Source organism: Porites lutea, chromosome 2 (genome assembly GCF_958299795.1).
Source record: "Porites lutea chromosome 2, jaPorLute2.1, whole genome shotgun sequence".
Taxonomy (NCBI): domain Eukaryota; kingdom Metazoa; phylum Cnidaria; class Anthozoa; order Scleractinia; family Poritidae; genus Porites; species Porites lutea.
In genome coordinates, this window is record NC_133202.1 from 1750602 (window position 1) to 1771401 (window position 20800).

General features: G+C 39.5%; 1 protein-coding gene across 2 annotated transcripts; it reads left to right on the plus strand.

Annotated features, from left to right (window-relative positions):
* Positions 1-4649: 4649 nt before the first annotated feature.
* Positions 4650-20608, plus strand: LOC140927341 (pre-mRNA-splicing factor ATP-dependent RNA helicase PRP16-like). Of its 2 annotated transcripts, XM_073376972.1 has the most exons (26): positions 4650-5424; positions 6060-6177; positions 6385-6497; positions 6842-6912; positions 7219-7374; positions 7614-7799; positions 8249-8407; positions 8653-8802; positions 8907-8987; positions 9162-9323; positions 9535-9681; positions 10140-10238; positions 11409-11520; positions 12074-12136; positions 12241-12396; positions 12512-12612; positions 12922-12968; positions 14162-14324; positions 14728-14892; positions 15517-15665; positions 16380-16434; positions 16890-17024; positions 17493-17618; positions 18901-18996; positions 19797-19915; positions 20213-20608. In XM_073376972.1, exons 1-26 carry the CDS (start codon positions 4737-4739, stop codon positions 20283-20285), a joined length of 3690 nt encoding a protein of 1229 aa, XP_073233073.1. In that variant the 5' UTR covers positions 4650-4736; the 3' UTR covers positions 20286-20608. The 2 variants fall into 2 exon arrangements, with proteins under 2 accessions (XP_073233073.1, XP_073233074.1); XM_073376973.1 differs by lacking the exons at positions 8653-8802; positions 8907-8987.
* Positions 20609-20800: the final 192 nt, after the last annotated feature.

Consider the following 20800-nt stretch of genomic DNA (forward strand, 5'->3'; position numbering starts at 1 on the left):
TCCCACAACTAGCTGTCTGGCAAAATTATTAGAAGGATTTACAAACAAAAGACTTTTAGGACAGGTGCCTGATACTATTGACCCACGTCAATAGCGCACCATGGGCACTCTACAGTGCACCCATTGATTTATTTAATGCAATCTATACATGAAGCTATTGATTCAGGAAACTGTTCTGTCCGGATATTTTTTGCAGATTTTAGGAAAGGTTTTGATATCATAGACCACTCAATAATAATAATAATAATAATAATGTTTATTTCTTATATTGTGCAGTCTAGCATGCGATAAAGATATGATCGAGTACGCATTACAACCCTAAAATCTTAAAGTAATAAATGGCTAGTCCAAATAATGATAATAATAATAATAATTTACAATTTTCGGAAAACAATAAAAGTAAAATATGAGTTAATAAAAGAACTAATAAAAAGCTAATTTAAAAAGATGTGTCTTTAGTAAAACTTTAAAAATGTTCAATGATTGACATTGTCTAATTTCTAGAGGGAGTCGATTCCATACTTTGGGCGCAGCATTTTCAAACGCCCTATCCCCGAGTGTCTTTTTTGTTCTATAGGTATTGTCCATTAGGAGTATGCCCCGGTATGATCTCAACTGATACCGCGAGCTCTCTTTGATTTTTATCAAGTCTAAAAGATATTGTGGTGCGACGCCGTAGATACATTTGTGAACTAGCATTGCTATCTTGAAAAATAATATAACTATAGATGAACTCAGATCTTTTAACTTCGATCAAACTCTGTTTTTTTGGATACGCTCCTTTCTTACCAACAGAACACAAGCAGCGCGCGTCGTCTCCTCTCTGTCATCATGGAAACAAGTCAACAGTGGCGTCCCACAGGGAACAAAACTCGGATTAACGCCCTTTGCTGTTATGGTAAACAAGCTGCTCGTGAATTGGTATATGCGTACGAAGTATGTCGATGACACTACTGCATTCGAGATTGTCCCAACGAACTCTATTAGTATGCTAGATGTAGTTGTCACAGAAATCCAAGACTATTGTATTGAACACAAGATGAAACTAAATCCCAAAAAATGTAAAGAAATGTACGAAAATTTCATGAAGAATTCGATTACTCAATGCGACCTATAGTTGTTGGAAATCAACAGGTATGGCAGCCCAAATGCAACCAAAGGTTTTATTTGGAAGGAAATCACATGGCCGTCCGGACTTTAGAAAGAAAAAACAACAACAAAGTCGTGTCTTTTTCGGCGTTATTTTTTATGTTTACACTAACGTGGATAACAGATCTAAAAAAAGAGCTAGAGCGAGTTATTGAAAACAAAGAAGAGGAATTTCGTAGGAAGAAAAACATGGATTGAGAAATTCAAAGCGGGGGTGAGAAAATGAGAAATGCTAGCGGTCAGCAAGGTGAAAATGAGCGGCAGTGAAAAATAAAAGCAAACATGAACACAGGAAACAAAATATTGGGTAAGCACATACGACAATTCCTTCCGTTGTAGTCGTGCAAAACAACGGCAAGGGAAAGACAAAAAAGCGTGCTGCACGTGCAAATTTGTTTTTTGCTAACTAGTAGAAGAAGTGTGCTGCACGTGCAATTTGTTTTTTTGCTAATTAGACCTATTAGTTTTTTGTCGTCCCCGCTTAGGGAAAGTTCATTTAATATGACAAGGGGGGGGGGGGGATGAAGATATTGAGGGGGTCTCCGAAAATTTTTAGACACCCGAAGGGGGGGCTCTGAAAAAATTGTTGCGCTAGGAGGGGGGGCTCCGAAAATTTGTATACTTCAAAACCAACACATGACATCATCATACAGATCGGATGGTTTTCAACTCAACAATTTAATGACCTGTGCAACTCAGCTATATCACGTGGTTTACAGATATAACAAATGTAGTCTCAGTAATTATTACACTCTTGTTCATCCTAAAAATGCTTTAGAAAATTGTATCACAACTGTATCTCAAGTTTGTCATAGTATAAACCATTGAAGACAATAACGGTAAATATATTTAATACAGTCTAGCGATCTTTTTTCAGGGGAGCAAAGGAATTGAAGGAGGAGTGGGGGGGGGGGCTCTGAAATTTTTTCGACTACCAAGGAGGGGGCTCCTAAAAAATTGAACCGCTAGCGAGGGGGGCTGCTAAAATTGCAAGCTTCGAGTTTCAATATCTTCATCCCCCCGCCCCCCCCCCCCCCCCTTGTCATATTAAATGAACTTTCCCTTAGCATTACACGATTTGATTTTTATTAACCAGAGCTTCGCTTATATATTACTTATATTACTTATTATTGTAAACAGACTTAATTATTAGTATCCAATTGTAAATTGCACTGTTTATTCAGCGTATCGATTTGTCAATCGATAAATCGATAAAAATCGGTAAATCTGAATTGATTGATATCGATTGTATCGATCAATTGGTAGAAATCGATGACACACTCGTTTTTTTAATCGATTTATCTTGAGTTTTACCGATTTCATTGATTTCATATCGGAAGATAAATCTGTTCATCTGTTCATCAAAAAATGAAAACTGACTTCATGCAAAGAGCAAATCTATTGAGAATTGAGTTGAAATTGCATTAAGAGTCGAAGGATGAAACATTTATCACTGTATTGTTTATCAAACATTTATCACTTTTAAATAAATCTTTAAAAAAATCTTCTCTTTTCTTTAAAACCAGTTTTAAAATCTTCTTCTGATGGCTGATATTGGCCAGGTTAATAGGCGCCCAGGTTTTCAGGCTTTAGATCTCCCCCCCCCCTTCCCCCCCCCCCCCCCCCACACACCCCTTTCAAAAAAACGTCGGTGTAGTTCGGGTCGATTGAGTTGTATATAAGTTACATCCCAGAGTAGTCAATAGATAAAAATCCTAATCGATAAAAAATCGTTAGCAATCAAGTGATTTTTATCGGTTGATAACGGAACGTGAAGTGAAATCTCTCAAGGGATTTGCCTGAATCCCGACTCGGAGGAATGTCTGAAATTTAGGGCGCTTTCCATTTGTCAGAACTGGCCGGCCGGACCAATCAGTTAGCAAATGAAATGGCCTTTTTCCAGAGGGTTTTGCTGAAAAACTATGTCCTTCGTGCATACTATTTAGGATTTGACTGATCTGGTTGGATAGTTTTGATTAAAATTGAAATTCTCATTACGACAGGAATGGTCTGGCCGGTCAGTTCTGGCAAATGGAAAGTGCCCTTAGACTAGGAAATCTTTATCTAACGGTTGTATTCCACGTGATCCTTGCTTGCGAGAACTGAATGTAACTGAACCGTTTTTGTTATGTACAAAATAAAGCGTTTTAGAGAAAAGAATTGCGTGTGTAATAGTTACCATATTTCTCTTTTTCATGTTTGTTGATCAGTTGTTACTCGTGGATGCGTTTTCTCAGCTGTACTATCCACTGTACTATCTAACTCATAGCCTGCGTAGCAGTCGCTTGGAGGTAGTAGGGAGCTTTAGCAACGACGACGGCGACGGCATCGAGGACGTCAAAAAAGCAATAGGTTTATATTAGCAAAACAACACTTTACACGTGCATCACGCTTTTTTGTACATTCCTTTACCGTCCTTGCACGACTACGACATAAAAATGCCTAATTGCAAGTTCTATGGAGGACGTAAACAAGCGACGCAGAATCTCTTTTTCTCTCTCTAAACTTGAGTGCGGTCCTCAAGAAATCAACTCCAGGGAAATTCGCCTACACTTGCCATTTTCAGCAAATTGGAATAAACGCGACAAAGATTGAAAAAGCGGGAATTCGTTTTAAAACTGACGTTTTCGCTGTCGTTGCCGTCGTCGATCCCTAGTGGGCGAAAGAGAGAACGGGCGCGCGCGAGGGAGACACGCGTGTCTCCTTCTTGTGCCCACTACTTCCAAGCGCCTGCTACGCAGGCTATCTAAGTCATACCATCAAACAACAATTCACAAGGAACCCGAACGCTGTATTAGCTAATAGAAAAATTAGATGTATTTACGCAGTATTAGCTAATAAAATAATAATATGCATTTACCTTTGTTCCTGTGTCTTTATGAGTCGTTTTGGAAGGGATTTGAATCCGACCAGAGACGGTTAACATAATTTGCTGGTTATCAAATGCGTTTGCTCGTCTTGCGCGTCGTAAATAAGACGCTCAAATTTCGTCTCACGTTTCCAATATTGTCATGTTGTCGATCTCCTTGGGAGATAATAACAGGTTTCAATTTAACGGTCACAAGAGGAAAGTTAGAATCGTGAGGCGAAACTTGAGCGTCTTGACGCGCCAGACAAGCAAACGCATTTGATAACCAGCAAATTATGTTAACCGTCTCTGATCGGATTCAAATCCCTTATGAATCCTTAAAATCATGAAAAATCGATAATAAAGGCGACACAGCACTTTAGTTTATCGATTTTCGCTGATTTCCGTTATCAATCGATAAAAATCACTTGATTGCTATCGATTTTTGTCGATACCGATTTTTATCGATTGACTAGCCCGGGTTTCTTACTGTTTTTTGCCCTACGAGCGCCGTGATACATGATGCATGGGATGGATGACGATGATGATGATGATGATGATGATGATACTGGAAAATGAGAAGACCCTGGGGACGAGTACTGGTTGGATCGTAGGCCCGCTGACCAAAAAAAGAAGGCTCTGGGTTATGGCGGACCTTCACGGCGTATGAAAAAATCTTCGATTCTCTTCGACGGAATCATCAAGTTGATGAAACTTCAGATAACAGAATTTCGACGTGATGTCCGGCGTAGGATTTGACGAAAAGTCTTCTGATAGACTTGAAGGAACTCGTTCTGTGGTCGGAGGCTTGATCTTAAAACAAGGGAACAACAAGAAAACGAACCAATCACCCAAAGAAAGCGTCCTTGGTCTGCAAAAGCTGGCTGAAGAGAAAAGGAAGCGAAAGCTTGAAGAAGACTGTGACAAAACGAAACGATTGAAGGATGGATCATCAAATTGTAGAGCAGATGAATGGGAAGATGGAAGCGATGATTTGGGAGGTCGTGGGAGACTTAGTTCGGGAAGTGGAGAGTTAAAGTCGAAATCTCGCCACTACAGATCTAGTTTAGTGGAAACACCATCACATACAGGTGGTGTTAATGAAGAAATAAGGGAAAAACAATTGAGAAGATTAGAAAGGGATAGAGATACGAGGAGAGCTGGGGTGTATGCTGAGTCAAGGGTCAAAGATAAAAAGGACGCTGATCGAGATGGCTTTAGACACCGAAATGACACTTATGGTGATCGGGAAAGACGAAAATATGAAAAAGGAGAGCGTAGTAGCCGTAGATCTCAAAACTATAATGGAGATAAAAGGGATGAATTTAGGGAGCCAAGATCTCGCCGAAGTGAATGGGAAGAAACGCCATACAGGAGTAGTAAGTCTACAAGAGATGAAGGTTACACTCCAAGACACAAGTCTAAGGGTATGATTTTCATGCTGTGTCTAGCCTCATCTGCAGAATATGCTGTCACTTCCAAGCTTTATCCCTTAAAAGGCTGTTTCATGTAATATCTGTACCTCCCTGTTGGGACAAATGGAATTCTTCATGGGTATGACTTGTTGTAAAAATTGAGGATTTCTTCGGGGGTAGGGTAAAAGAACCTGGAAGTCTTTGGGGGTGAGGCTTCAACTTCCATGAAATTCTTCAAGGTTAGACCCATATCCTTGAGGAGGTAGACCCATATGTGATAGAAGTATTTAGGGGTGAATAGAATTTTATTCAATCTTCAGGGGTAAGAAGAAAAGATAAGTCCTCAACCAGGGGGTATGGATATTAAATTCAATATATTTAGCCGAAAAAGCTTTGTATGTGGATATGCACTCATTCTATAAACATAATATGTGCTTTATATGCTGTTCTAAGTGTATATCAAAGTGGATTTGCAGTGACTAATACTTGATTTAAAGGTTTTTTATCAACCCGATAGGTGGATATGTGGATATGTTATGAAAGTGGACTTACAATAAATGCAATGATCATGTATCCATATATGGACCTATTTTTAGGAAACGCTAAAGTGACAAGGCAGTTATTAACCTGAATGATACTTCTGTTAGATATTAGGACACCTTCACGGAGTAGTTGGGATGATGAGGAGTCAACACCCAGCAGGTCAAAATGGGAAATGCCATCACCCGCCAGATCTGTTAGTGAAGATATAAGGAGTGAAAGAAGGTGAATCAATGTAAAGTCAAAACTGCATTGAGTGACCATTATAGTAAGATGAGCTAATTCATCACCATTATAAGGCTTATAGCCCTTCACTTGGACAACTACAGCTTTGGCAAATCTAGCAATTGTATTTGTATTTGTTACCAAAGTCAACAAACAAAATTGTCGTCAAATATATTGTGCTTGATAACTGTTGTTCTCCATTTGTAGATCACATCGTAGAGTTGATGATACACCTCGTTTTACTCCCACACATAAATACAATATTTGGGAAGATGATCGCCGCAGTACTGGAGCAACACCAAGATTCTCTAAAGGAAAAAGTAAGAACTTGACTGGTATCTTACACCATTTTACACACAGAAAGTTCTCAAAAATGATGAAATTATGTATTTTGTGTTCAATGCCACAACTTTCTGTGGGAATAAAGTGCAAAATAATTTTTTGATTAAGTACAGACTGTCACCTACAGTACGTAAGAGATAGACTTCCTGAGAGGACGTTACATAATTTGTAGCTCAAAGTCAGTCTCCTGTGGGGAAGGTAAGAGTAGTTTATGATGGGTTGTATTGTGGTTCTTTAGGGCTAGGTTGGCAGCGATTGGTCAATTGTATTAAGAAATTATGATCACATTCCACACAGCTAAAAATGTACAATGTGTTTTTAGGATCCGATGTTAGGCATGAATCACAATTTCCATCAGATGTTGACAGGGAAGAGTGGGAAGAAGAACAAAAGGTAATTGTTACTTGTACAAAATCAAGTTTTAAACACCACATTTTAAAAGCTTGGTATTTTAGCCATAGTCCAGTCGTACCATTGAAAGGTGGATGCATAAAATTATGTTGAACATTATGTAGTCGATGTAATATTAATAATATTATTTATTATTAATTTATATTAGTGCTATTCAGCTAATCTTCCATAATTGAGCCTATTGTCAAGAATCTTAGATTCCTATAAGATATACATGTAGTATTATTATATAATGGAGTCTCTTTAAATTGGTTGATTATTACTATAATTGTCTTTACATTTTAACAGAGACTTGACCGTGCCTGGTATGACATGGATTCTGGTTACGATGAAACACATAATCCATTTGCTGATGTTAGTGAGGAGTACACTAAAAAGAAGGAAGAAAACATGGCAAAGAAAGCAGTCAAAAGAATGTCTGCTCAGCAGCGTCAGATCAATAAGGTATATACACAAAAAGTAACTAGTATCAAATAATTTCAATTGAGCACTTGTTTTCATGGTCATTGTTTTATTATTATTATTATTATTATTAATATTATTATTATTATTATTATTATTGATGCTTTATTACAACATCACAGAAGGTTCACGTGGTTCATGTCTATGTATGTATATTCAACTACTTAATATTTTGACCATTATGGGTTGAAGTTAATCTAACTTGGATTTTTTTTCTTTAGGATAATGACTTGTGGGAGACTAACAGAATGTTAACAAGTGGTGTAGTACAAAAATTAGAGGTTGATGATGATTTTGAAGACGACCAAGAAGCCAAAGTCCATTTGTTGGTCCACAACATTGTTCCACCCTTCCTGGATGGACGAATTGTCTTCACAAAACAACCAGAACCTGTTATTCCAGTCAAGGTATTTAAATAACCCAGGCTCTACATTTACAAGTGTGGTGGAGGAGTTAATCTCAGGACTACCAAGACTTCCTCAAATACTCCTAGAGTCCGGGTGGGATTTCATCTTGGGGCCTTCAGATTTCAAGGCCAATGCTCCAACTGATTGGCCATGCATGCTGCCATCTAGGCATTATCTCCAGGAGTAGGGTGATGAATTTTCAGTTTCTAAGCAAACAAAACTAACCTGGTCTTAGCGTCAAGTGAAGGCATTGATGTTCTTCCATTAATTATACCTTTTAACCATTGGGTGTTAATTATTTTAATAGCAACCTAAGTAGCAATAACAAGTTATTAATTTTTATTGTTTGCATGATTGTTTTATTGAAAGTTACAATGTCATCATACATTTGCACAGAGTTACATGCACAATGTAACTGACCAAATGTGTACATCTTTACTTAATTGTAGGATTCCACCTCTGACATGGCCATGATTTCTAGAAAAGGCTGCCATGTCGTACGCCTGCACAGAGAGCAGAAAGAACGACAAAAAGCTCAGCACAAGGATTGGGAACTTGCTGGAACTAAACTGGGGAACATTTTGGGAGTGAAAAAAGAACAAGAGGAGGTACCTTAACTTTCATTGCATGAGGAAGCTAAAGCTAGGATACACATATATTTTGACAGTTTTGCCTTGGCCAGCTCACACTTTTTGTGGCTATGTTACAGAACTCAAAATTTAGAATAATCAACTCCATAGCAATGATCCTTGCCTACAGAGGCATTTTTCAAGTGGTTCCATCATTCAGTAAATGTGCTAAACATTTGTAATCTAACTTATAATGACCTTGTGGTTTTTGCTTGTTGTTTAAGGATGATCAAGGAGGTGAAGAAGATTATAAAGACAACCAAAAGTTTGCTGAACACATGAAGGACAAGAGTGAGGCGAGCAGCGAGTTTGCTGCTAAGAAAACAATCAGAGAACAAAGACAGTATTTGCCCATATTTGCGATAAGAGAGGAGGTATGATACGCTTTTTGCATGATTTTTCAGTTTTTCTGCCCTTGTTGTGACATTATAAAAGGCTTGCTAACTAATTCGATGCCCCTTCTTTCGTTTAATTCCAGCTGCTAAATATTGTTAGGGATAATCAGGTTGTCATTGTGGTCGGTGAAACAGGATCCGGGAAAACAACACAACTCACTCAGGTTAGAAAGAATTCTGTAAGTTCAAAGGTTGTGTGATGAATGAATGAATGAAGCCCTATGGTTCTTTTATAAATACAGGCAACACGAACTCCAAGGGTGAGCGCCTATAAGAAGTATCTTACAATACATTGTATGTCTGCATCATTCACTTGCTCTATATTTCCAACTTTGCAGTATATGCATGAAGATGGCTACACGAATTACGGTATGATAGGTTGCACTCAACCTCGGCGAGTGGCAGCCATGTCTGTCGCTAAACGTGTGAGCGAGGAGTTTGGATGTAGACTTGGTGAAGAGGTTGGTTACGCCATTCGGTTCGAAGATGTTACCTCAGAGGTGAGGACTAATACGTTAACCTTTTCTCCCTCCAGTACCCATTTTGTGTCGTTTGTCATGGACTGTCATGCAAACTCTCCGTACTGTCTGTATAAAAAGAAACGCTCTTGCTATGGTAGAATAGCAAAAAGCATTTTTTTACTTTTGTCAAGTTAGCGTTTCTCTTGCTCCTAGGCTTACTGTTAAAACGTGTTGTACACCTTATTTTCAGAAAACTATAATCAAGTATATGACGGATGGTATTTTGCTTCGTGAGTCTCTTCGCGAGTCAGACCTTGATCATTACAGTGTTATAATAATGGACGAGGCTCATGAGAGATCGCTAAACACTGACGTCCTCTTCGGTCTACTCAGAGAGGTAAAACATGCTTCATGTCATTTGATAGCGTGCGTAGCAAGCGTTCTTATTCACTTATGCGGGAAGGTTGGAGCGAGTGCAAAAAAATAGAAGAAGGGGGAGGGGAAGTTTCTTCTTCCCCCTTTTGCTCTCGTCCCAACTTTCTTGAAGAACTCGTGCGGAAACGCTTGCGACGCCGGCTGGTCATTTGACTGCCATAGTCTATGGGAGGGTCATATCGCGAGTTTCTTATCATCCCTCACAGTTAGACCAACACTCAGCTGAGCATGATACATTTGTAGGTCGTATAAGTTTTTCAAGTTGGAAGTCATTTCCTTCTTTGTATTTCGACGCTATTTTATATTTTTGATGATAATAAAAAAAGTATTGACAACAGCATCAACAACAACAACGACAACATCTCATATTTAACACTGTAAAATTAACTTGCCGAAAAAAATTGTTTTTTTTTTTCACAGGTCATATCTCGTCGAAGAGATATGAAACTCATTGTGACGTCAGCAACAATGGATGCACAAAAATTCGCCGACTTCTTTGGTAACGTTCCAACTTTCCAGGTAAGGGTGACTACTTTTGTTCTTAATGGTGTCCACTACTGGAGTGGGTAAAAAAGTTCGTTAGTGTTTTGTGTCTTGAGGCTTCACGTGCATCTATGTTTGTTTGTTTGTTTGATTCATGTTTTAACCTATATTTCTTGGTGGTTAAGACAAAAGGGTTTTCTTGCCAGCCGAGCTTGCAAAAAATAAAAAAAATTCTCAAACGCTGGATTGATGAGGGTGGCTTTTACCCCAGGCTATATTCACACTATACCTGATAGCTACAGTCCTGGACAAAACTACTTGACAAAATGTTTTCATTAATGCGCACTACCTAACGCACCAAAACTATTTCCAAATCAACGGCTTTGCGTAAAGAAAACCCCCTTCCCCAGTTCAAAGTTGCTTCCTACAAATGCTTAGGGATCCGGCTTTCTTTTGAAGAACCAACAACACTGCTTCCAGGGGGAGGGGGGAAGGGAAGAATCGGTCGGCTACGAAGTTTAGAAAAAATGCCCCCCAAGAATGCAATTTTCTCAACAGTTTTGTCCAAGATTGTAGCTCTTTCACGGGAACGAAAACCATACCGGCTAGGGCTTCTGTTTACACATAAGAATGGTGATTTCAGCGCGATTTCTGTAACAGAGCGAATCTGTACCGCGCTGATCTCAAAAATGGAGCATCACATATTGGATAAATTCGGTGCCATATTTAAGTACAGTGTGAACAGGTATTGGGACCGTACCGGGAGTGAATAAACAGGAGCAAGAACTGGAATCCACTGAGAAGGCAGAAAATATTCAGGAGTGAGGAGCCAACCGCTCCGGCACAATGTTAAAAGTATGTCAACGACTTCTTCCAGTTCTGTGCTGATACCTTTTCGTGTCGGCACGAAAAGATATCGATATAGTGTGAACTTATCCTTGGAATACCAGGTTTGGGACTTGGTTTCGTCTCTTTGTTATCTTGCGTTTTCAATATGCTCTGTGTGCATTCTTCTGCTCGGTTGTGAAGAAGCGTTGCGCCCTTGCAGTCTTATGTGGCAAACAAATGAATTTTAGCCACTGTGTTAGAAGAATACTTATTAAGCAGTATGATTTACGCTTTTCCAGTCCAGAATTAACCATAGTTACTAACTATGATTGAACAGGAACATAATCGTCACTATTGGGTAACTGTTCTTGTTTTCAGATTCCGGGCCGAACATTTCCTGTGGATATATTTTTCAGCAAGAATGTAGTAGAAGATTATGTGGATGGTGCTGTTAAGCAGGCTTTACAGATTCATCTCACGCCAGCTAAAGGTATACACCTCTTGTCTAGGACATCACTTATTCAACATTTCGATTCTTGCGATCTGATATGAAATGAGAGCGCGAAAACGCCCGAAAGGTAGATCTGCTCGCGCCATTGGCACTGTCACCATGTCATCGTTGCTTAATCTGCTTTTCAATGGACTTAAAGCAAGTACGGGGAAATACCAAAGAAGACGTCATACTCGTGCATGCTTTTCACGATGGTATAGTGATACCCGCACAGCTAAAAAAATCAGTCGTGTTGGAGCTGCTTGTAAGGTGAAGGTCTCTCCTGATTGGTCGCAGAAAACAATCACATGTCATTCTTTCAATTGTTTCAGTATTGTTTGGGGTCAGGGTTAGGCCACTTTCGAGCAGCTGCTACATGACCCTAAAAATGTGACTACATCATTTGATTTATCGGTTGTTTTTCCGTTTGTACTGCCCCAAACAATGCTGACTAATAATTATTTTTCGGAATAAAGGAATGATCAACATCTCCAAGGATCAATGGTGTCATCGTTTGTTACATACTGTACGTGTTTCTTTTTTGTTTTCCCAGGTGATATTTTGATCTTTATGCCTGGTCAGGAGGATATTGAAGTCACTTGTGACCTTATTACAGGTTAGTACAAGAAACAGTATTAAAACACTTGTCACTACGTATAAACGTACAGGGGACTTGTTTTATTTATTAATAACATTATTCTTACCTGTTTATTCTTTTAGAGCGTCTTAACGAGATAGACGAGGCACCTCCTCTGGCAGTTTTACCCATCTATTCACAATTGCCGTCTGATTTACAAGCCAAGATATTTCAGAAAGCCCCGGATGGAGTCAGGAAATGCATCGTTGCAACCAACATCGCGGAAACCTCCCTTACTGGTGCGAAAAATCCTTTTCTTGAGATAACCTCAGTGTACAAGATGTACAAGAATTGTCGAGTAGTTTACAATTTAAAGTTCTTTTTTTTTTGCTAATATCTTGTTGTTTTTTTTAGTTGACGGCATTATGTTCGTTGTGGACTCTGGATACTGTAAACTGAAAGTTTTTAATCCCAAGATCGGTATGGATGCACTACAAGTCTATCCTATCAGCCAGGTAGATAAAAACGATATTTTTCAATTTGTGTCCCACTGTGACCTAAAAATTACTTTTCGTGAACTGTATAAAGGCACGGGATGTTGTAACCTCGCAGTACTTTTTTGTCGTTGGTGTCTTAATAAAGCGTAAATAACTGTCATTCAGACACGTTTTCGCCAGGAAAATTTCCTGGGAGGTTGACCGGCGTTGTCCTGGTTTGCGTAAGTGTAGCAAAAAGTCGTAGGACAACAGTAAACGTTTGTTAAGTTACCTTGTGCGGGTAAGCCATGATACATTTTATCATTCCATTCTCTTTTTTGTTGTCAGGCCAACGCAAATCAGAGGTCAGGTCGTGCTGGAAGAACTGGACCTGGGTACCGACCTTTTTAACGACTTTATTATTAGTATTATTATTATTATTATTATTATTATTATTATTATTATTATTATTATTATTATTATTATCATCATCATTATTATTATTATTATTATTATTATTATTATTTTTCATTTCTTATTTTGTAGAACACTCAACTTACCCACTTATAGCCTGTGTCAGGCTCCCAGATATTATAGTGGGGACATAAATAAAACGAGCAAAGCGAAAATAGGACGCGCCTTCTCTCTTCAGCACCCGCGTGCTTTTCGCATCATTTTTTTACCGAACGACTGCACCACCGAGTACGTGAAGAGAAAAACTATATTTCCGCTAGCCCATGCCTCATTTGCCTTCTATTCATCCAAGTTAGGCCTAATTTAGATGGAGAAAAAGTTGTCTCCGCGGTAAAGAGGGTTACCCGCCGCCCCCCCTCCCCTCCCAGCCGAGTCAGCTTGAGCGAGAATTTATATGGGAGAAAAGTTGACTCCTTTGCCCTTAACCTTTTGCCCTTGAAAATAGCGCTCGCGCATGCGCTGAATATCTCACCGTGACCGAGTTGCCCCGGGCTGGGCGAGTCAAAGTATTAGGGACCTTAAGCAACGACGACGACGACGGTTGTGGAAAACATCACTAAAAAATGAATTTGCGTCCTTTCAAACTTTACTGCGTCTATTTGGAACCGCTCAATTGCTCAAATGTAGGCGACTTTTCCTGGAGTTGAATTCTTAAGGGCTTTATCCATGTTCAAATAGAGAAGGGAAATATTGTCCTAGTATGTCCACGTCCTCTATAAAACGTCGCGTTGGGAGGTTTCACGTCCTAGTCGTGCAGTGGACGCCAAAGAAATGTACTAAAAAGCGTGATGCACGTGCAGAGCTGTTGTTTTGCTCATAAAACCAATTGTTTTTTGACGTTGTTGTTGTTGTCGTCGTCGTTGCTTAAGGTCCCTATTATCCCGGCTGGGAGGGTGACCCTACCGTCGCCTTCTAGGGGAGCAAACGTTTTGTTTTTCATGTAAACGGTTCGCCAAGTTTTGTAAGAAAATGTACAAAAATCTGGCTCCTCCAGGGTAGCTAAGATAGGTGAGTGAACCTTCTAGCCGGGAAAAGTTTTCTCCATACAAACCTTTCCTTTCCTTACAGCAGACGCTTATCTGATCGCATGTTCTTTGATTTGTTTTGTTTTCAGCCAGTGCTTCCGTCTGTTTACCGAGAGTTCCTACAAAAATGAGCTCTTGATATCCACAGTGCCAGAAATTCAGCGAACAAACCTGGCCAATGTGGTTCTCCTTCTCAAGTCACTGGGAGTGCAGAATCTGCTGGAGTTTCATTTTATGGATCCTCCACCACAGGTAACCCAATATCCACATACAAACTCTCCAGACTGATCTCCATACATTTTCTCAGGCTCAGTTGAGAGAATTTGATAAAAGATCAAAGCATTTCCCTGTGTTGATCGTTTTATTAAAGAATTACTTTTATTCAAATGCAAGGAATAAGTTCACATTTAGTTGGCTCACCAAAAGAGAAGCCATATAGATGTACGTAAACTTTTTAGCGCCGTATATGATCGATCTCATTTGTTAGGGTATTGAAAAATCATGAAAATCATAATTGAGCTTAGAGTGCTATTCTTCGATCATAATTGATTGGTGATTGACAATGCTGTTTGTCGTGTAATTTTATTATGTACCACTCAAGCTTACCGTAAGCATTGCACTGCCATGACTTTGCTTCTCGTTGGTGACTTTGCAGGACAATATCTTAAACTCTATGTATCAGCTGTGGATTCTTGGGGCCTTAGATAATACGGGAAGTCTAACCCCCCTGGGACGTCAGATGGTAGAATTCCCTCTGGACCCCGCCCTGTCCAAGATGTTGATTGTAGCCGTGGATATGGAATGCAGCGACGAGTCACTGGTACGTATTATGAAGCTACGTGCAAACGGACGCAACAACTCCCAATAATGTTAAGGGTCATTGGCCATCAATGGTGCGTCCGTTTGCACGGGGCTAAAAGTTTGACCGGTTTCAAACTTTGCGCAACAACATGCAACAAGGTAACATCCAACAATGTTAAGAGTTGTTCGCCAACAATGCTGCGTCTGTTTGCGCGGGGGCTTAAGGAAGTAGAAAGTTTGGTCCTCCCTAGCATCATAAGCCTGAGCAAAAAAAACATATTTTTGGCGCATACGAGAAAACCCAACCGATGTGACCGGAAAAGAGAGTTTGCGTGCCGAATTCCCTTGTTTATTGTTATTTCTACTGATCTCTAGAACTTGTACACTTTTATCCTCATTCTTAAGTTGCAGCGGGCCTTACAAGCGTGCAATTTTCGTATGCTTGTGTCAGTAGTTAGTACTGGGCTTATAAATGGAACATATCAGGACTTGCGTGTAAACAACCGCCCCCTCCCCTCCCCAGAGGGGATGGCGGGGCCTCCTTAAACAGGCCATGATGGGGTTATTGAATGTTGTTTTATACGATTCTCTACGTTTTCACTACCTCATCGTCTCATGAAATATTTTTGATGTCGTTTTGCAGACTATAGTATCCATGTTGTCAGTTCCAGCCATATTTTTCCGCCCAAAAGGAAGAGAAGAGGAAAGTGACGCAGCGAGGGAGAAATTTGCGGTGCCTGAGAGTGATCATTTGACGTTCCTTAATGTCTATATACAATGGAAAAGCAACAAGTAAGTCGCACACTTTTTGGATCACCCGTAGACTTGGATTGTTCGAAATTCCCGGTAACTTTTCGGTTCCGAAATCAAATATTCAAATCAAAATCTGAAGTATAAGAGCGTGGGTCCTAGACAACAAACCAGTTCATTTTTGTTTTTTTAACTGATAGTTTGATCATATTATCTGTAAAACTATTGAAACCTCGGTTTGGGCTCATTAATTATCGGGACTTTCCAGAAACGTGCCCCAGCTTACCTGATCTGTCAAGATTAAACTAGTTTCAAAATACCCCTTTCTTAACTTGTGGAAAAATCATTTAGTAACCCTCAGACGTCCCTCTCCGAGGTTTTTCTTAGTTTTTTTCCCACACGATCAAACATCAGTACCTAACATTTTCAGTAGCTGTTCGTTTATCCCTCGCGTGCATTTTGAGACATGTTAGGTGATAATCAAGCCACGTTTGTGTGAAAATGCATGTTTTTTCGACTTCTTTCAACGATAAAAGTAAAGCTTGTGCATACAATGATGCGGAATACTTATTTATGTGTTGTTTTACATGTCGAACACAAGAAATTACCAATTCTGGCTGTCTTTACCTGCATTAGAATAAGTTTAGGACTAGGATAAATTTCGTTGGGCTTAAGTATTGTTTGACGTCCCCGGATGGTACTCTTGACCACCCTAAACTGAAATGTTGGATTGTTTTGTTTATTGTTTTTATTTAGTTACTCTGCCCAGTGGTGTAATGAACACTTTATACACATCAAAGCCATGCGGAAGGTATGTAACAATTTATCATATTCCTGCTCAAAAAGTGTGGTTAGTGTACCCTCTAAGGAGAATTTGCTTTAAGGAGGCTCTGATCTGTAAATGTTTCTCCAGCGTTTTCCTTTAAGGTTTCAGGAAAGCACAAGTGATCTGACTACTTAGTATTGTTTAAAATGATTTGACTACATTATCATGATGATGACGGCGAGCGATAATAATAATAATAATGGTGGCGACGTTTCAATTGTATTACGTTGGGAATTATACCAGCTTAAGCCGCCTCGTGCAAACAGACGCAACACTGCTAGCCAATAACTTCTATGCAACATTGTTGCGTCCTTTTGCACACCCTGCTGCATGCTGTTGCATGTCCAGTTTGCACGCAGTAGCGAAAATTGCAAGTGCTTGGACATAAGTGGTTTTCTAACTAGACTCATACAATTCAAACTGCTTTCTGTTATCTTTAGGTTCGAGAGGTTCGTGGGCAATTAAAGGATATCATGGTTCAACAAAAAATGCCCATTAAATCTTGTGGAAATGACTGGGATGTCTTAAGAAAATGCATCTGCTCCTCTTACTTCCACCAAGCTGCCAGACTGAAGGTTATTTATTTATCTATTTATTTAAATAAGCTACAAAGGGTACTTCTTTGCAAGAAATTAAATCGTAGTGCCGCATATTCATGACATGTTCTTTTTTTCTTGACCTTAAACACGCTGTCTCGTGAACTAGCGCCGATTCAGCTACAAAAGGACGGTCAATCGAAGGTTTCAAATGACACAGCAAATACGAAAGAAGGCACGTTAACAAGTAAAAGCAAATAATTGGCAAAGCAAATAATTGGCAAAGCAAATAAAGTCAAGTACCAGATTGTCGTAAAAAAGGCGTTTTCAAAATTTCAAAAAAGTTGTCTTAAGATTCGTTTACAGTTCCCATGCAACTAACCTCTTAACTACACGCAGCTCCAATTAAAGTAAAATGTAACGCAACTTCTAGACGGTCCTCGTTTTACTTTCTTGTGGTAGGTGTAAAACTCGTGCCCCAATAACTGTCATTTATTTGTGTTGTAGGGTATCGGAGAGTATGTAAACATGAGGACAGGAATGCCATGTCATCTTCACCCAACCAGTGCTTTGTTCGGCATGGGATACACTCCAGATTACATTGTCTATCATGAGTTAGTGATGACCTCCAAGGTAAGAAACCTGTTGGAAACTTGTGGCCGCCAGTGGTAAAAAAAACATTGACGTACGGACAATAGTTGCCATATGGCGGCTAGCGTGCGCAGAAAGAAGTATTTCGATACACACACCAGTGGTTAGCTCAAAACCTATGCTCCTCTGACCTCCGTATACAGTGGAACTCCGCCTTACGACCACCCCGTTTATAAGACCACCTCGTTATTACGGCCATATTCTTTCAAACCAAACGTAAAAACCATGGAGTCATTTTATTATTTTGAGGACCCCGTTAATGCGACCACCTCGTTATTACGACCAGGATTTTATGGCCCAACGGCGGTCGCATTAACGGGGTTCCACTGTATTACGACCAGGATTTTATGGCCCAACGGTGGTCGCATTAACGGGGTTCCACTGTATTACGACCAGGATTTTATGGCCCAACGGCGGTCGCATTAACGGGGTTCCACTGTACCTCCCTCCAAGAAATTCACCTCGGTATTTTTTCCTTTCTTATGGTTTTGTTCCGATGCCTTGATAGAGCGATTTTCGTATGACCTTGAAAAATGGTTTCGGTAAGTGTTCGTTATTTGTTTTATTAGCCAATCGATGAAAAGATCAAAACATGGACTCTTCGTTTTCCCGCCAAAGAGAACCCTAATACGGAGAAGGCATTGTTCGATTAGCCAATCGTGTCGCAGTATGACGTCAAAGCGATTTCTAGAAAGTTCTTCGGGCACGAAGTTTTTTCAGCCGAGCTTTCGCTTAACCAACCAAAAGCGACGCGCGTTTGTATCCGTTCGACAAACCAATCAAATCGCTCTATTTCCCTTCGTTTGTTGTTTCTGTTTTGTTCGCACGATTTCATTTCAAGGTCATACGAAAATCGCTCTATCTTAACAATGTAAATATGATATAAAGTGTGAATAAACAGCTGTAACTGAACACTGTGGATAGCTGGCTAGGAAAAAAGGTACTGGTGAGTAGCTCATATGATGAGTACTGCGTCAGTCCATACGGTGGAGCTCCAGGTTGCTCAACATTCGTGCATTACTATGTACAGTGGAACCTCGAAAAAACGAAGAGGCTGGTAAAATATGTTCGCTAAGCCTATAACGAGGTTTCCTTATATCGAGGTTCTTTTCCAGATATGTTACTATTACTATAGCGAAGTATCGTTCGTTGTGCCAAGGATTTCGTTATAATCGAGGTTCCAGTACAACAGAAATTAAAGATTTCGATTGTTGTTGATTAGGGGATGTGCTAAGCGCAATTTTTTTTACTGATCAATAAACAGGAATACATGCAGTGTGTTACTGCTGTTGACGGTTACTGGCTTGCAGAACTCGGACCCATGTTTTATACTGTCAAAGAATCCACCAAAACACGGCTGGTGAGTGGTATTTGAGGTTAAGGACGTTAAGCATCACGTTTACGTCAAACGGCAAACGTGAATTTGTGTCACGTGACCTAGGTTCCCTTTGCTTGTGGCCTACTGTTCGTTATTTCTACACATAAATCAGTAGTTTCACGCAATTTTTTATCCATGAGTTTTCTGAGCTGTTATTATCTTCTTTTTTCTATTTTGCGAAATTCCCAACTTGAATCTGACGTTTGCCGTTCACCGTATACGTGAAGCTTAAACTCTTTATTATTTTTGTTGAGAATCTCTTGAAAATAAGGCTCACATCAAAATGCTTCACCTTTGCTATTTACCTATCATCTCGCGGACTATGTCGTAATTAAGAAAGTTAAATCTCGAGAAGAGATCGTCGCCTTAATTTTACCACCAGAATAGTATCAAGAACAGACAGTTCTTCAACGTAGAGCTTTAAGATGATAGAAGACAAGCAAGCCAGTGGTAAGTAAAATCAGACCCGGCCTTTGCAGCTCTGAGCGGCCACGTTTTAGCATTTCAAAAGGGAAACCTAGGTAGGAAACGAACTCCCAGTGTGAGTTGAAAACCGTACTTGATACTCATTTTCGTTTTTCGAATCATGGCTTTAGATATTACAGAATACTGATAGATTATCCTGCTGACCGCAATAGGAACACTGGTGGCGAGAGGCGTCTTATCTAGTCTCCTCTCCCCTTACATTTTTATAAAGTTACTCAAACAAATTAACCTTGGTAAGTTTTAAAAGACATCAACTTTCTTTCCTTTATTAATGTCATTTCTCTTTTCGTTTGTAGGAGAAAAGAAAGCGTGCTAGGGAAGATTTATCAGCTATGGAAGAAGAGATGGCAGCCGCAAGTGCGCAGATAAAAGCTAGAGAGGAAGAAAAACTTGCGAAAGTCACTCCTTCAGTAAGGTCAGGAAATTGCATTTAGTCTTTTAATTTCTCTGAGACGAATTGTTCTTTCCTGTTTAACCCTTCCTATCTATAAATTGTAGTAGAATTTACCTTATTGAGTATTGTAGTAGCAAATTGTGCAAGTGTTCGATTAAAACAATTGTTCTTCTTAGCCTTCAAAGTTACTAGTGTTAATAGACTTGCTTGCGGATTCACGAGTCTTTTGAAATCTACTGTAAAGAGTCACATTTCATAGTTTAGAAATTTAAGCTTTAAACTAATGTACTGCCTTTCATTTTTGGCTTTTAATCACAGGTCTCAAATTGTTACACCAGGACGTAAAGCCCCTGCAACTCCACGCCGTACCCCCTTCAGATTTGGTTTATAACTTCAATTCAAATACGTACTCAAAGTGGCGCTAACAGCGCGTACCGGAACCTGCTAATTATATTTTCTATGAGTCTACTTATTTTGTCTGTGCTTATAGCAGGCGATAGTTTTAGCGCAGAAACTATTTGACTTTTAACAGAACCATTGTATTTCTGCCCAGGCTTTTAAAATACAAATTGTATGTAGTCTACATTTTGTCATTTATGGTTTGTCATTACTGACTTTGTTTTCGTCTTTGTATTTTCGTCATTTGTTACAAAATGAGAACAGACACTGTAATGTACTTTGCAGAATTGTAAATAAACTGTACAAATCACGCCATTTTGAAAGATACGCTTAGTTACGGCTGGACCTCATCTTAGTATGGCAAAGAATAAACCAAACTTCACAACATTCTGTCTGAAATCCACGGGGGAAGTACTCCTGTAATCAGTAACATGTAATTTGTAAGAAAAGGACTGCCGATAGTTCCAGTTGCAGGAATGAATGGGTTTTAGTTCTCATTGAACCGGG

Coding starts and splice junctions, on each gene's coding strand:
- LOC140927341 (XM_073376972.1), top strand. CDS start 4,737: ATGTCCGGCGTAGGATTTGACGAAAAGTCTTCTGATAGACTTGAAGGA. Junction 14,325..14,727: donor TTATGGATCCTCCACCACAG/GTAACCCAATAT, acceptor GTGACTTTGCAG/GACAATATCTTAAACTCTAT. Junction 16,435..16,889: donor ACATCAAAGCCATGCGGAAG/GTATGTAACAAT, acceptor TGTTATCTTTAG/GTTCGAGAGGTTCGTGGGCA.